Consider the following 15,719-nt stretch of genomic DNA (forward strand, 5'->3'; position numbering starts at 1 on the left):
ATCGTTTGACAGTACATTTAATACATTATTTTATTACTTCTTTATTTCTTAGGAATACTGTGCACTGACGAATTTTGTACAAAAAGGGTAGGAAAGTCTATTGGGAAAGTAACAAAAGTGATCAAGTCAACAGTTAAACTAACTTTAACTTGCACAGCAAAAAAAGTTGCTGTGGTGTGACAGTTGAGCTAAAAGAGAAGTATTTGTGGTGTCATGTCATGAATTGCATTCAAACAATTTGTGGATCGCAATGGGGCATGAAACCGAGCTTGTGTTTGCATTCGCACACTTGTGTAGAATATATTTCAGACGTTACAGCAGATGTATGCAGGATTGAGATGTCGTAGGCGTGCTGAATAAACAGCTGAGATATTGCTTATAGCATGTAAACCCCTTTGTGCAGACACACTCTAATTACAATAAACCCTGCATGGAGAAGAAACAAACAAAAACGCTAAGTAAATATCTGGAAAGGCCTGCTGCTGTACGCAACACAATAGCCCGCGTTTGTAAGTGTTCATGTCTGGGAAGTCTGTGGAAATCAGGATTTGGACTTCTGCTTCAGTCCACAGGGATCCTATGTCACAATCTAACACAAACAATGGATGTACGGAGAGACTTCTGATGCACAAAACAAAATGAAAGCACATTCACAGGCCACAGAAAACCCGCCACCTCCGAGCACCGGGAAAAACAGCAAATCAGAGAGAAGAGCTGAGGTGTGTGATGCGGCAGAGAGGTTGAAAGACAGACAGAGATAAGAGACACATTTCATTACACTTGTGTGCATTATAATATGAGGGTAATGTGGTCTAACCATGGTAAGGAAACTGCACGCCATCGCTTTCGTGTTTTATCTTCCTCTCCTGCATACTGGCCAAATGGTGCTGCACTGAAAAACCCAAACAGGGGAAAAGAATAGAGTTAACAATGACAGAGAGGGGGAGAGACTGAGATCAACTGGAGAGATGGGGGAGATTTGGGACCACTGTTGAATCGTTATCAATACATCATCACTATATACACTTAAAAAAACATCATATGCATGAGGTCAAGGGCAGTATTGCTCAATATGTCCTAGAATCAAGTGCACCAAAACATTCGAGGTGAAAAACACACAAGTCCCACAAAGCGTCCAATCAGCAGCTAAACTATGAGGGCGGGGCAGAATATCAAATGAGCATTGGCTGCGTCACAATTCACATATATACTGAGCAATATAAAAAAGAGCACGTCATAACTGGAGAGATTGATGGGTGGATGGATAAAAGGGAGGAAAAGTCCGGTTCTTCACACAGCCCTTGTGTCCACTTATTCAGTGCATAAATGACTCAAATATGAGTCCCAGTTGAATCTGATTATAGATTCAGAGGTAAGTCAGAGTATACAAATTTAGTTTGACAAAAAAAGAGAGATAATCTGGCTGCATGTTTTACACTAAACATCTATTCCTCAAAGTCTCTTTGTCAGCACAAGTTTGGCGTCTACTCTGAGTACTCTATGTAGACTTTGATTGGTGCACTTCAATATAAACAAATATGTTTTTTCATCAGCAGAGGTCTAGATAAGTGGTAGTCAAGCAGAGCATGTGAAGAGCCAGAGGGCTGCTGGGTAAAGAGCCATACCTGCATCAACATCATTGGGCCAGCCGCTGGCCTGGGACACTCCAGGGGCAGGGGAACGGCCCGAATAGAAGACTTCATCCACCGGGCTCTCCATCTCACTGTCATCAATTGATTTACGCTTGTTGGAGCTGAAAGAGAAGAGAGAGAGAAGATGAGGGGGAATGGTTTTTTTGGGGGGTGGGGGGTGGGGGGTTTGGACATCTGGAAGGTTTGCATGTTGTTGTATTGTGAAACCTCTGAAAATTCCTGAATAGTAATGATGCAACATAATTTAGATTAATACATGAGAATGGGGATTCCCAAAAATGGGAATGTTTTAAAGAAATAGTTGAACATTTGCTGAATATTTACTCACACCCAAGCCAAGATGTAGATGAGTTTGTTTCTTCACTGGAACAGATTTGGAGAAATGTAGCATTCGATCACTTGCTAAAAACACACCACACCGCTCCAGTCTATCAGTTAATGTCTTGCAGAGGATCCATTTGTGAGCAAGTGATGCACTGCTACATTTCTCCAAATCTGTTCGGATGAAGAAACATCTTGGATGACCTGAGGGTTGAGAAGCATTTCATTTTTAGGTGAAGAATTGCTTTAAATACAAGTTATTACACTATAAAACCATTACAACAGAAATCTGTAAGCTTGAAACCATCCACTAAAAGCATCACTGTTTGAAGAGCACAGGTTATCTTAGCAGAATGAGACGTTAGATGAGCAAAGACAGCAGAGCTTGAAGTGAATCAGACGACAGGAAGTGTGGAGTACCTCCGCGGGAGACTGGCATACAACTCCATCTCAGTCCTGAAGCGTTTGAAACATGACGAGACACGACAAGAGAGAAGGGACAGGAGAAGAGAAAGATAAAGAGACAAAAATGACAGCAATCAAACAGATAAAGGTGAAAACAGTAGGATAACAGATAGACAGAAATATATACAGACAAGGAGTAAAGCAAGATTGTGTGAGTGCTACCAACATTCATAAAACTAGAGTGAGATCGATTTGTAAAGTAGACGTGCAAGAGTTTATTAGTATATAGTCAGAAATGTAGCAAAGCTTAAGGCTTATATAAGGATATATGCCAATATAATTTTACTTTAGATTTATATTTTAGAAGGGAGCCCACTCAATTTCAAAAATATAAACAAATCCTGGTTTAGAATGAAAGGAAAGTGACCTCTGTGTGTGTGTGTGTGTGTGTGTACCTGGTCGATGGTGTGGACGTAATGGAGCGGCGACCCAGGTTGATGTTGTAATATCCTGGACTGTCAAGGTCGGCCAGAGAGAAGTTGGGTCCGCTTGCTGTGGCAACTGGTGCTGAATTACACACAGACAGAGAGAAATCTGATGAATCAATGCCATCATTCCTCTTTGTTCTCATCACAACATAATACAACTTTTCTTCATGTCAGATTAAGAAGAATAGAAATCACAGAAGATCACGCAAGCATATTACAGTCAGACACAAACTTTATCATGGTTTCCACAACAATATGAAGCTGCAAAACTGTTTTCAACATTGATAATAACGATTAATGTTTCTTGAGCAGCAAATCAGCATATTAGAATGATTTCTGAAGAATCATGTGACACTGAAGACTGGAGTAACGATGGTGAAAATTCAGCAATATTAATATATTGTCTTATTTGTAGTTTTTTTTTGGGGGGGGGGTATATTTGTATGTAGCTGTTAAGGTGATTTTAAGGATTTATAATAATAAGGAAAGCCTTTTTCGTTTTAATAAAATGTTGATATTTGCAGCTGCTGATCAGAAAGACGCTGCTCGTGGGACTTACTCTGGGACACACGGACCAGCTCCGCCACGTTCCATACGCCTGACGTCACGAAGCAGTCCTGGAAACTCAAGTGCCCTGGAGAGAAAGAGAGAGAGAGGCCAGAAATCAAAACACTACACCGACAAATTATACTGAAAAAAACCCCCCCGAAAATCCCCATATTTACTCATCTGCACCTGTCAAACACACGCACACACAAAATAAACTGAGCTCAATTGTCATAAAAAGGCCGGGAGCATATAATTACAGTCATCGGTTGGCATATGTTCTCCGTCTCGTAGGAATAACAGGCTACCCTGTACTTATGGTTAACTCCAACCCAGCGCTCCAATCTCAGCTGAAACTTAACGAGGACACTAAAAATGCTTTATGTCACACTTAAGTATGTGTGTGTGCGACACTGCATACAAATATACAAACGTATTTGCTTTCTCTGTGCATATGGGCTTTCATATGTACTTTTGTGTGTGTGGGCAAAACGGGTGAATGAGCCATGCTTCCACACCCATCTGTAGTGCTGGCTGAGGTCAGCGTGTGTGTGTGTGTGTGTGTGTGCAGGTTAACCACAGCGAGGCCCGCGCATGAGCTCAGTGTCGCCCGCGCTGCAGCCATGTGGTTCGCATCAGCCAATCATGGAGTGATTTATGAGCGTTCCACCATTCTCCGTCACAGCCGGCCTAGCAACACTTCACTATAATAAGCTTGGATGGAAATCGCTTTCACTCACACTCCATGTCTGTGTGAGAGTCGGGCGCGCATGTGACCTTATTAACGTAAATAAAGCAGATTACGGTATCAATCGGCACCGTATTTGTGCGTATGGAGGTCCAAGGAGAGCGCGGCTCACCCACGGATCCATCTGCTGACTGGAAGGCGGAGTGGAAAATGGTGGCTGGCGCGTTGATTGTGATGGGATTTCATCACGCCGTTTCCACCATTGCTAACCAAAGTTTGCTCGCTCGCGGCCTTTAATGACAACTTCAGATGTGATTCTATTGAGTTTAGGTGGACTGCTTCGTGAACAATCAAGGCTTCTCAACAGTTTTTGCAGAATTCTAGCCTTAGCAAAGAAAAAAAAACTTGTAGAAGAACCATTTTTGGGTACCAGAAAATATGAATAATGACTTTGCAGTGCAGAAAAACCATTAATAGTTATTGTACAAACCTTTCGGTGAACATTTCTTAAATAACCATTTTGGTGTGGAGAAGCCACTATAAAAGAACCTTGTGTGCACTGGTTCTTAATGCCAATAAAGAAAATTCTTAAAAAATAGGATTCAAATGGATCATTTTTTATACCCTAAAGAAGCTTTCATTTAAAAGTTCTTAAAATAATTTTTTTTCTTAGTGTAAAAAATCTGAAGGACAAAATGGTACCATGGATTTTGAAAAGTTCTTCATGGAAACAGACTAATGTTGTTACAAACCTGCCTGACTACCTATCTAACGAAAGTAGTTTAGCAGAAGGTTGACACTTCTTTTAAAGTGGTGAAAACTGTTTTCTGGAGTTTAGAAAGATTTGAACACTCTTAAAATGGTACTATAGTCCCATAAAGAACCTTTCCATTTGATTTTTTAGAGTGGTCTATATGGTTAAAATGTTCTTCACACTATGAAAAATAAAAGAAAACGTTAACCTGTAAACTCAAAAACTTGAGGACTTTATGTACTTTCAACAAAAGTGATTTGTAGTTTTAGCTCTACAAAACTCAAAACAATAATATTTTTTACTTATGGATTCAAGTTCAATAAGCTAGTGAAACTCGAGTTTCAGTTTGTTTAGCAGTCTGAAAAGGTTACATAGAAATACTTCCAAAACAGAGTTTGTCTGACAAAAAAGTAGTAGAATGTTTATAGTGTGTGTGAACTCCTTTTTGGTCCCTCCAGACACCTTTATATTAGATTCAAATGTATTTGAGTAAACAAAGACTTGAATTTCTGGGTTTAATGGCATAAGGTTGTAAAATCCTTTTGGAACCTTAGAGTGTGTGTGTGTGTGTGTGTGACATATCAGGACACAACTCTGTATAATGACATGGGTATGACACAGGTATTACAATGAGAGGGTGACTTATGAGGACACAACCCATGTCTCCATTTTTCAAAACACTTCTAAACCATACAGAATGAGTTTTTTTGAGAAAGTAAAAATGCACAAAGTTTCCTGTGAGGGTTAGGGTTAAGTGTAGGGTTGGTGTAGGGCCATAGAATATACAGTTTGTACAGTATAAAAACCATTACACCTATGGGATGTCCCCACTTTTCACAAAAACAAACGTGTGTGTGTGTGTGAGTGATTTTTTTTATGCTTGACCCACCATTGGGCGGAGGTTTGATGTCTGCTTCTCCTTGTTGGTTGGAGTTATCCGATTGTCCAGATTCTGCAAAGCGGACAGAAAGAGAGAGAGAAAGAGAGGAAAAAAGAGAGAAGATTAAGCATGGGACGGCTGGGTTCAGTCCAGAGGTGCCTGAATCAATTAGCAGATGTAGAACATTCTATATATTCTCTGCCAGCACATATTCAATGTAGCGCTGAGACGACACAGCTGGAAATGAGACATGCAAAATGTGCTCCGGTTCTGGATCATTTACATGATATTCAGACAGAATCTGGACCTTTATACGTGAAATCTGATGTTCTGCCTTGTAGTTAGTTGGTATTTGACTAGTTATACAGTACTGTTCAAAAGTCTGGCAATGGAAGGATTTTTTTTAATGTTTTTGAAAGAAGTCTCTTCTGCTCACCAGGGCTGCATTTACGTAAATAAAAACAGTTTTTATACTTGTTTATACTTTGAGTTGGTTAGTGAACAAATGTGTAGCTAGAGTAACTCAGATTACACGGATTTCAGAAGAAAATTCTGCCTTGGTCGATAAACAGAGATGATATTATTTGAATATAACAATATCAATATCTAGACATAAAATCTTTCGACCATGAAACAAGATCTTTAGTCCGGCAATGTAGACCCCAGGTGTGTTAAGAAATTTGGTCAGCTGGGTCCAATGAAAAACACAGGCGAAACAAACTACCCGCACTGCTGTCCATTTTAGGCTTGAAGTTGCACTGCTAATCTAAAATCTATAAATCTGTGAAATATACATCCGAGAGCATTCTGGTGAAACCCAACTCCGCTGTATAGCTCATAAGATGTAGACAAAGGCTGGTGTGCAGCCATGGAGTTGTTTGGACAATGTCTCCGTAGGCTTTTTATCTTAGAAATTATAGTGATCTTGGACCGAGACCAGATCCCTGCGGCTGTTTGAATTGGCCGACACTCACTACCCCTTTTTTCTATATGCACTGAGGTTCTGACTAACTATAGACCTTAAGAAGGATGTCACTTGGTTACTTTGGCCTTTTCCGTTCAGTCTGCAGTGAGTATTAATGAATGTTTCACCTCTTTAGCCAATCACACTTAGTGTTTTTAGCATGCTTGCTAGTTGCTAGGAGGGTTCTGGACAGTCGCTTGCTAGCCCAAGTCAAAAGACCTCGCCCTCTTATGATATTCTTGTCTGTAGATTTGCCTCGAAATTTAGCAGTAGTGTTGTTTGGACTTAGCATGCACCGCTAATTATGTGCAGCAACAGAATGTGGTTTGAAAAAACCAACACTATACGTTTTGAAGGAAAAAATGAACACGACAGCCACCTCTTTGCTTCTTTTCTCTCTCTCGCACCCCCTCGTTCGCTTGCTGCTGTTGTTGTATGGAATCCTGGCAGCCATCTTAGTGCTTGGCAGCCATCTTAGCATTGGCGGTACCAGAGCATTCCAGCTAGCTTACAAAAGCACCCACACACAGACGCACTCCTCTCAGAGAGAGAAAACCACTCCACCAACGCGCTATACGCTAAAAGCCTCGCAAATGAAGGTTATTTTCAGCTACTTGTGCTAAACGCTAATTGAGGGGGGAATCGACTGCCGCCGCGTTTTGTTCGCAGATGCACACGTATTGATACTGTGAGCTTATATGTAAGTAAATGTGCTTTAATCGACTCAACTGGATGTAACACACTATAATCAACTCTCAATGCAAACTATTTCTAAGTGTTATATATTGTATTCCTTACAAAAACTACTACAGTGGTTCTACAGTGAACACATTGTTCAATGATTTAAAGGGGTTTCGGTCCTGGTCTTTCACCTCAGTCCACCGAAAAATCTGATTAACTCCTAATAATCTGTATTATAATTTTTTTTTTTTAAATATGAAATAAATTTATAGATAAAACATCATATAAATACATTAATATTTTTTATTTGTATATTTGTAAAGAAAAACTTTTTTTTTCCAATAAATGTATCCATTTTCATTTTTATATTAATTGAATTATTTGTAATTTATTGTGTGATTTGTAATTTTAATTTTATACATAATTATATGGCATTATCACGTTATTAAAAAGTTATTCTAAGACGAATTCTGTGACAAGAAAACTCTTTGAATTTCGAACTCGTCCAATTTTATGGCATTCTAGACTATAAATACAATTCTAATCAGAATCGCTATTCCGTTAAGTTAATTTTAATACCCGCGCTACTGATGGATTCTGTGAATTCAAAATAGCTACAATCCCTATTGATTAGCGCCCTCTAGTGGTGTGGAAGTATGAAGCACAGCTTAAGGAGACATCTCGGATGACCTCCAATCCAATTACATGGCACATTAGTGAAGCTCACTATGCAGAACTGGACACGAGTGAATGAGAGAGGCCGCACTATTGGGCACAGACAAAGCGCAGATGAGCAGGGGGCCAGATCATCAAAACTCAAACACACAAAGGAGAGACTGTCCATTATTAGAGCACAGACTCCAGCCTATGGAGTCCAATCAACACTGTTATCAGCATGCAACCACACACACACATACACACACGCAGCTACTGCATCCAACAATGTTCATGCTAATCCTTATCTTCCCAGCACACACAGTCAAAGGACCCCTGAACACACCATGCCAAAGATACTAGGTGACACACATGCGCGCGCGCACACACACACACACACAGTGGCAGTGTTTTTAACATGACAAAAGTGTCTTTACAATGGTAGAACATTTCTTGAGTAAGTTTCAAATGAAAAACCATTTTGACAGAGTATTTAAACCATCCCTAAACAGCAAGTGTTGATCATTCACACGCCCATTTCCTAAAAGGAGCCATCTAATGACTTGTTTAGCATGAAATATTCATAAGCGACTGCGCTTGTGAGAGCAAATACCTATTTGCTATCATACTCATGATTTGCTTTGTATTGTTAAACTTAATAGGCTTGACCTGTAGGATCTCTGAAAGGTTTTTTACTTAGGCATCCTTCACTTTATTGCTCATACTTTGTTTTAGTGAACTGAATAAACTCCAAATCCTGAACAGGATCTTCCTGGTGTCACAATTAACGTTTCACAACTAAACATATCAGTTTACTGGGTATTACTTTGTTAGCAAATATAATTATAATTCAATTTAACCCCTGCCAAAAGCTTTATAACAATCTACAACATAACTAAAACAACATTATATCAACCAAAAAGCAATGTCAAATTAAAGTATGCACTTTTTTCTTTTCTTTTTAAATTCAGGAATAACAAATAACTGATACATTAACATTCAAACGTATGATTTAATATATATATATATATATATATATATATATATATATATATATTTATATATATATATATATATATATATATGAATATTGAAGAAATTAAAACTTTTATCCAGCAAGGATACATTAAAATGATCAAAATTATCAGTAAAGCTGTTTATAATGTTACAAAAGATTTCTTATATCTTTTTTTAACTGCTTTTTTTAACTTTTTTATTCATCAAAGAATCCTGAAAACAAAATCTAAAGGTGTCCATGAATATTAAGAAACACACTGATAATTAGAAAAGTTTCTTAAACAAAATCAGCATATTAGAATTTCTGATTTGACACTGAAAAAATTGTGGAAAATGGAAACTTTTGATCACAGGAATAAATTAGATTTTAAAACAAATGAAAACAGAAAACAGTTATTTTAAATTATAATAATATTTCACAATATTACTCTTTTTACTGTGTTTTTAATAAAATGAATGCATCCTTGGTGAGCAGAAGTGGCTTCTTCCAACTTCTCTCCTGACGTCTTTTTGAACTTCTTTACCAGTCCCAAACTTTTGAAAGATTGTGCGTGTGGAAAGTTAAAGAAGAAACTAAAAAGGGTCAATTTTGAATTATATTAACTTCAAAATCGACCCAAATGTATCCTTGCCCTAAAGAGAAAACATTACTTCTCTGTGTGTGTGTGCGTGTGTTTTAGTTGGAGAGGCATGTTAGATCCCCTGGATTCAAACGTCATGGCTTATGATGACAAATACATGGAAAATGTATACCGCATGAAAATGTGCCTGAGAAAAAAAAAGATTCAAAAACCCAATGCACGCCTCCACACCTTAGGTACACACACACACACACACACACAGCGGTGCAGAATGAAGAGGCAGCACAGCTTTTCCAATTGGGTTTTGCTTAAGAGGTTTATCGGTATGTTGCTAAACATTCTGACCTTTTTTTTTAATCCGTAATGCGCTTAAAATGTTCCAAACCCTCCTAATCCCCACGGCGATCCCACACAGATGTTCTCTGAGCTCTTTTATTGGACTTTATTTGAGTATTTGCCCCCCTCCACCAGCACTTATTTATTCATTTCCTATCTTATGAAAGCACACTCCATCCTGTGCCCCGCGCCCCCTCAGCCCTGCGTTTCCCAGCAGCCCCTGCAGCGACTCAAATCAGGCAGCTTGCACTTTTAAAGGGGGTCTATACCTGCTCCGGACCCCCCCGGCCACGCATTTGTAGATTAATATGTATGTGGACGCTCACGGGGGGCGGATATGAAATGTGAACATGTAATGAGGCAGGTGTGTTTGGAGTCTGAATGTAAGCGCGTGTGCGTGCGTGTTAATGCGTGTGCACAGCCTCATGGGTATTACGGTGGGAAACTGGCCATGGATTTGTGTTTCCTCTGGCAAATATGTCTGTGAGCGTGTACGTGCATTTGTATGCGTTTGGGTGAGCGCATGCATGCTGTTGATGCAATCGCTAGCCGCACACATTGCATATTAAACATCATGTACATGATTACAACATGCATATCCATGCTAGAGGATGATTTTTAATTACCCAAAAATAAAAACTTGGTCATTGTTTACTAGCTACAAACTCATTACAAACTGTATGACTTATTTTTCTTCCGTGGACCTCAAAAGGAGACGTTTAGTACAGTGTTCAAGCTGCACTTTTATGCCCCTCTAAAACATAAAACATTTACTTAATTTTGACCTATAACATAATATATATATATATATATATATATATATATATATATATATATATATATATATATATATATATATATATATATATATATATATATATATATCCAAGAACTAACATAATATGCTTTAATGTAATTTTTTAACCTTACCAGAGAAAAAAAGCAGCCAATAAAATCCTGTTTATAAATTACTACTATATATTTTTGATATTTTGTTGTTTTTGTTACTTGTTTTTTGTTTTTGTTTTTGTTTTTTTGTGTGTTTACTTTGCTATTTGAATTAAACATATGAATTTATTTTTCCTGTGATTTAATTTAATCTTAAATTTAACTGATGCAATCTTCACCATCAACGTTGCAAATATACAAATTAAAAGCAGTGTTATTTAAGTACTGTTCATATTCTATTACAGTTTGTATTAGTATTGTGATTTTTTTTTCAGTTTTCGTCTTAATTTAAGTTATGTTTTTTTGTCAATTTTATTAGTATTTGTTAATATTTCTATTTGCCTTTAATTTTTTAATTCCGTTTAAATTTTAGTACTTTACCTTAAACTTATTTTATTTCAGGTAGTTCCAAAGTTTTAAGTTTTCATCTAATATGTATATTTCATTTCAAAGTCAGATTTATTTTAATTTATGAAAATGATTTGTAATGATTTTATTTAATAAAACACACTATGAAATTATGTTTTTGCATAACTTAATCCAAATAACTAGTTGATACTCAACTTAATTTAATAGAATTTAAGCTGAAAGACTTACAGTTTCATCTTATTTGATACAACTGAAAAAAATATAAGGCAGCAAGTGATTTTTGCATAAATTATGACAGTTTTTATTTTTGGGTGAACTGTCCCTTTAAGGCCATTGCGTGTGTTGTGTTTACGACACACAAATGTAGATTCTCTACGTTTCTGTTTACGCATGTGTGTGTGAGTGTTTGTCTGGCCTGGGTCATGCCAAAGAGGAGCAGGTGTGTAGGGATCTGCCCTGCATCGTCCGTTGCCCATCTGTGTGCCCGTCTGTGCCCGCTGTGTGCCAACTACACACCCGGCACAGCACAGAAAGACAGCGAGAAGCAGAGCGGGGAGGGAGAACAGAGACGCTCGCAACAGCAGCTTTAACGCTAAAGAAACGTGGACACACGGTATGGCTGAGAAATGAAAAACTTGAAGGGGAAAAAAAATGAAAAAGAAAAAGCGGAAAACAGACAGAGAGAAAGTTGGCGTGGCGCCCATCTCTTTCATGTTCTGTCCTCTTCTGGTCTGATTAGAGAGATGTAACCAAGCAGCTGGCACAGATAGACACAGTCTGCCGCTCTCAGAGGATAACGGCCAACGTCTAATCTATACATTTACTATGTACACACATCAAAGACACACACACACACACCTTATCGTAATCTAATCCATTTACTATCCATGCAGAACTGAGCTGAAAGGAGAGCGATAACAAACACACACACACATCTGTCCGTGGGTGTTTGTGTGCTGTGATTTCAGCGCTGTCGCCCCAATCAAGTGTCTAAAACTTCCATCTGTATTTACACTGATGCAAACGCTGGCAAAAGTTCAGTTTTTAGTGTTGTCTGGGGGAAAATATTATCACAGTGGAGATTCTGATCAAATCTGAGCGTGGAGGGGTGCAGTGACTCTCGATGGCCACCAGGGAGCGGAGGACACAGGAAAAGAGGGTTTGCTGACCTCAGGAAGGTAAACGCTGGCCTGAAATAAACTGTGTTTAGAGTAAAACATATGTGGTCACGGTGAAATGGCTTGGGAGGGGAGCTGGAAGAAAATCTGATGACGTGCTACACCTCAAAGAGAATCTAAACGACTTTCTATAATGTTTGCTTTCTTTTGAAGTCCCAGTATATACTGCTGTGCAAAAGTCTGGGGTTGTAAGACTTTATGTTTTTGGAAGAAGTCTTTTATGCTCACCAATGCTTCATGTTAAGAGATGAAAATCTGGCCATTGATAACTCACTTTTGTGTCTTTCCAGCCCTGTATAACTTTCATTCTCCTGTGGACGTTGAAAGGTGACGTTTAGTACAGTGTTCAAGCTGCACTTTTACAGACAATAAAAGTAAACGCAGACAGATGCCATCAAAAGCCATCCACATGACTTTTATTCAGTATCAAGTCTTCTGAGCTGTTCACCTGAGTAGCAACTACAATTCCTGTTCCTGAATGATTCAACAAGAACTAAATATCTTTAGTTTTTAACCCTTGAGGAGTTACGTGGTTTTTTCTTACTTTGTGTTATTTTATTCAAGATTAAGGAAATGCCCCCCCATCATCTTAATTTCAGCTTTAGTATATAACAAATAAAAATCAAACTTCCACAAAAGCACACCAATTGCACACCAAAAATGAAGGTTAACTTTCTAAGTGGGCTATGGCTTTTGTCTGGATGACTGTTTTCATGTGAGAGATTCATAATCACAGAAAAACGATTTCAGGAACTGCAAATCAGGCGCAATGTGAAATATTGGGGTTCTGAGATGATTGTTTACAGGCAGAAGTATGTGCAGTATGCTAACAAGTCAGCTTGTATATCAGAGTATAAAAGATTTGAGGATGATACGAGTGTGTGTGTGTGTGTGTGTGTGTGTGAGGCGGGATCTGCCAAATAGAGAGACTGAAACCGAGAGAGAGACAGACAGGGAGAGAGATATGTCTGAGCTGTGGGAATGTCCCATCTTGCCAAGAAAGTGAAGCAGAGGGAGTGTAGAAGGAAGAGTGAAAGAGAGATGTATGTGCTGGCTGAGATCACAGACACTGAGAGAGAGAGAGATAGTGGGGCGACGACCATAACTGTCACACACTGTCACAGCACTCACACCCTGACCTTACATCATCATGTCTTCAATACTTTTATTATGGCTCACAGAAGAGATCGAAATATTGAAAGCAGAGTGAATCAAACAGTGAGAGCTATAAAATTAAACGTCTTCATTTTGCTGTCCGCACCACAATAGGTGCGTTTCCATTCAAATTACGCAAACTGATATTGTGAATTGAAAATATGCCACCGAAGCTGATTGTGGCCACTCAAGTCAGTGCTTGAGTTCATTCCCGCCAAGACACACACGTTTCTGAAGCAGCTCTCTGTGCTCCTTCTGTAAAGATACACACATACACCTCCTTTAAATAATTAGAGCTAAAAAATCGGTCAAAATCCATTGCCACGACTTATCGCGAGAGGAAAAAGGTTAAGTTTTAGTCGCATTGGTTAATGGAAACTCTGTCATGTCAATACGAAAACGTGAGTTTACAAAAGAGATTTTATATACATAGAAAGCATATTATATGCAAGCAAACAGTCTACTTTAATCAAATACATTGTCAAAATATTGGTGAAATAATGTTCCATCATTTAGCGTAACAGAACCTCTACTTATTAAAATATATAAAACAAGTCGTCATACTGAATTAAAGTAAAACTAAATACAAAAAAATTATAAAATAATATAGATTTTAGTATATAGTATATTTTAAAAGACACAAATAATAATAAAACAATAGTGACATTGAAATTTATATTAACTGTATACATAATAAAATAATTATGAAAATATTAATAAAACAATATTTTAGAAAACATATTTTAAAAGTATATAAATTATACAAACACATATACTGTATGTATGTATGTATATGTGAGTGTTTTTCATTTATTTTACTATTGTTTTATTATTTTTGTGTGTATAATGATATAAACAATGATAAAAATACAAAGTTTTATTTATTTTCAAGTATCAATTCCATCCTAGCCACATCCAGACAACAGACAGTCCCGCCTTACTGTTTACCCTGCATCTAATAATAGATGTCTTGTTTTAACTGTGAATTTAAGAAGTGTCCTTTAGAAAGCTAACTGAGTCTGAAGAGTGCTTTAGAATCTAGATAAACATGCAGTAAATTACTCTGCAAACACACTGGATGCACATATTAAGAAACAGACACTGTAGCTGGTAGCTTCACATGTCAATCAGACGCTCTCTACGTGTGGAAACGGACACTTCTTCTCCAGAACCGGATGTAAAGTGGACCAGGAAGTCCATCTGGTTTTCCTGTGTGGTCTTCCCTCTTCATCACACCATTACATAACACACACACACACTATAACCATTCACACAACATTTCTCTCCAATGAATTCCAGCGCAGCGTTTCAATAACACAAACCAGCCTAGAACTACAGCACGACTGAAACCCAGTGAACTACATAAATAAAGCCATGAAATTCAGAGCGAAATCACTGCGGCAGCTGAAAACCCTTGCTGGAGAAGCGGAGTGGATTTATTTGGGCTGGTAAATGCAGGTAATCACTCCAAACTGAGTGGAGGTGTTTTATGAGCGCTGTAAAACTACACACAAGCACATCAACACACGGCTGTTAAAGAACGCATCTGCTTATTTGAGCTAATGAGGGTCTGAATAGCAGAAAGACACGGAGAGAGGAGCATGGGATAGAGCTGATGAATGAACTAGATCATACTTTAGTTAAGCTAGTCAAGCTATCCTATTGGACAATTACAGTTAGCTGCATAAGCTAAGTTGTTTACTATATTAAAGGTATGAGCCCAGTATCTCTTAAAACATGTTTCTGAGAATGTTTTGCATTGAGAATAGCATTTGTCTGTAAATTACAACTGGGGTGACAACTGGATAAACGTACACTATTTCTAACTAATAGACTAGAATTTATAAAATATATAGAATTAAATTAAATTAAATTAAATTAAATTAAATTGGTTAAGGAAAGTAAAATCAAAATTGAACGAATTTGTATAAAGTTTAAAAAGTGATGTGAAATATTGCCTTAAGTACAAATAAAGTTAAAGTTCTAAAATTAAACTGCAATAAATGCAACAAATTAAAGAAAAAAAAAAAAAAAAAAAAAAACAAAGCACATAAATTGACTAAAATGTATCTCATTTAAATATAAAAAAGCTAATTCATAAT

At 37.7% G+C, this 15,719-nt stretch overlaps 1 protein-coding gene across 9 annotated transcripts in view; it reads right to left on the bottom strand.

The window, feature by feature from the left end:
• The window catches only part of LOC113067710 (nuclear factor 1 X-type-like), a 165,788-nt gene that overhangs the window by 17,020 nt on the left and 133,049 nt on the right, over positions 1 to 15,719 (bottom strand). For 5 of the 9 annotated variants that reach the window (XM_026240123.1, XM_026240127.1, XM_026240128.1 and 2 more), the window contains 6 exons: positions 5,744 to 5,806; positions 3,426 to 3,500; positions 2,834 to 2,945; positions 2,394 to 2,429; positions 1,626 to 1,753; positions 818 to 892 (listed from right to left, as the gene is read on the bottom strand). In XM_026240123.1, the coding sequence (XP_026095908.1) occupies positions 818 to 892; positions 1,626 to 1,753; positions 2,394 to 2,429; positions 2,834 to 2,945; positions 3,426 to 3,500; positions 5,744 to 5,806 (489 nt within the window). The remainder of the gene's footprint in view (positions 1 to 817; positions 893 to 1,625; positions 1,754 to 2,393; positions 2,430 to 2,833; positions 2,946 to 3,425; positions 3,501 to 5,743; positions 5,807 to 15,719) is intronic. The other 4 variants (XM_026240131.1, XM_026240126.1, XM_026240132.1 and 1 more) reach the window with 1 other exon arrangement.

The sequence above is a fragment of the Carassius auratus genome, linkage group LG28B (assembly GCF_003368295.1).
Source record: "Carassius auratus strain Wakin linkage group LG28B, ASM336829v1, whole genome shotgun sequence".
Taxonomy (NCBI): domain Eukaryota; kingdom Metazoa; phylum Chordata; class Actinopteri; order Cypriniformes; family Cyprinidae; genus Carassius; species Carassius auratus.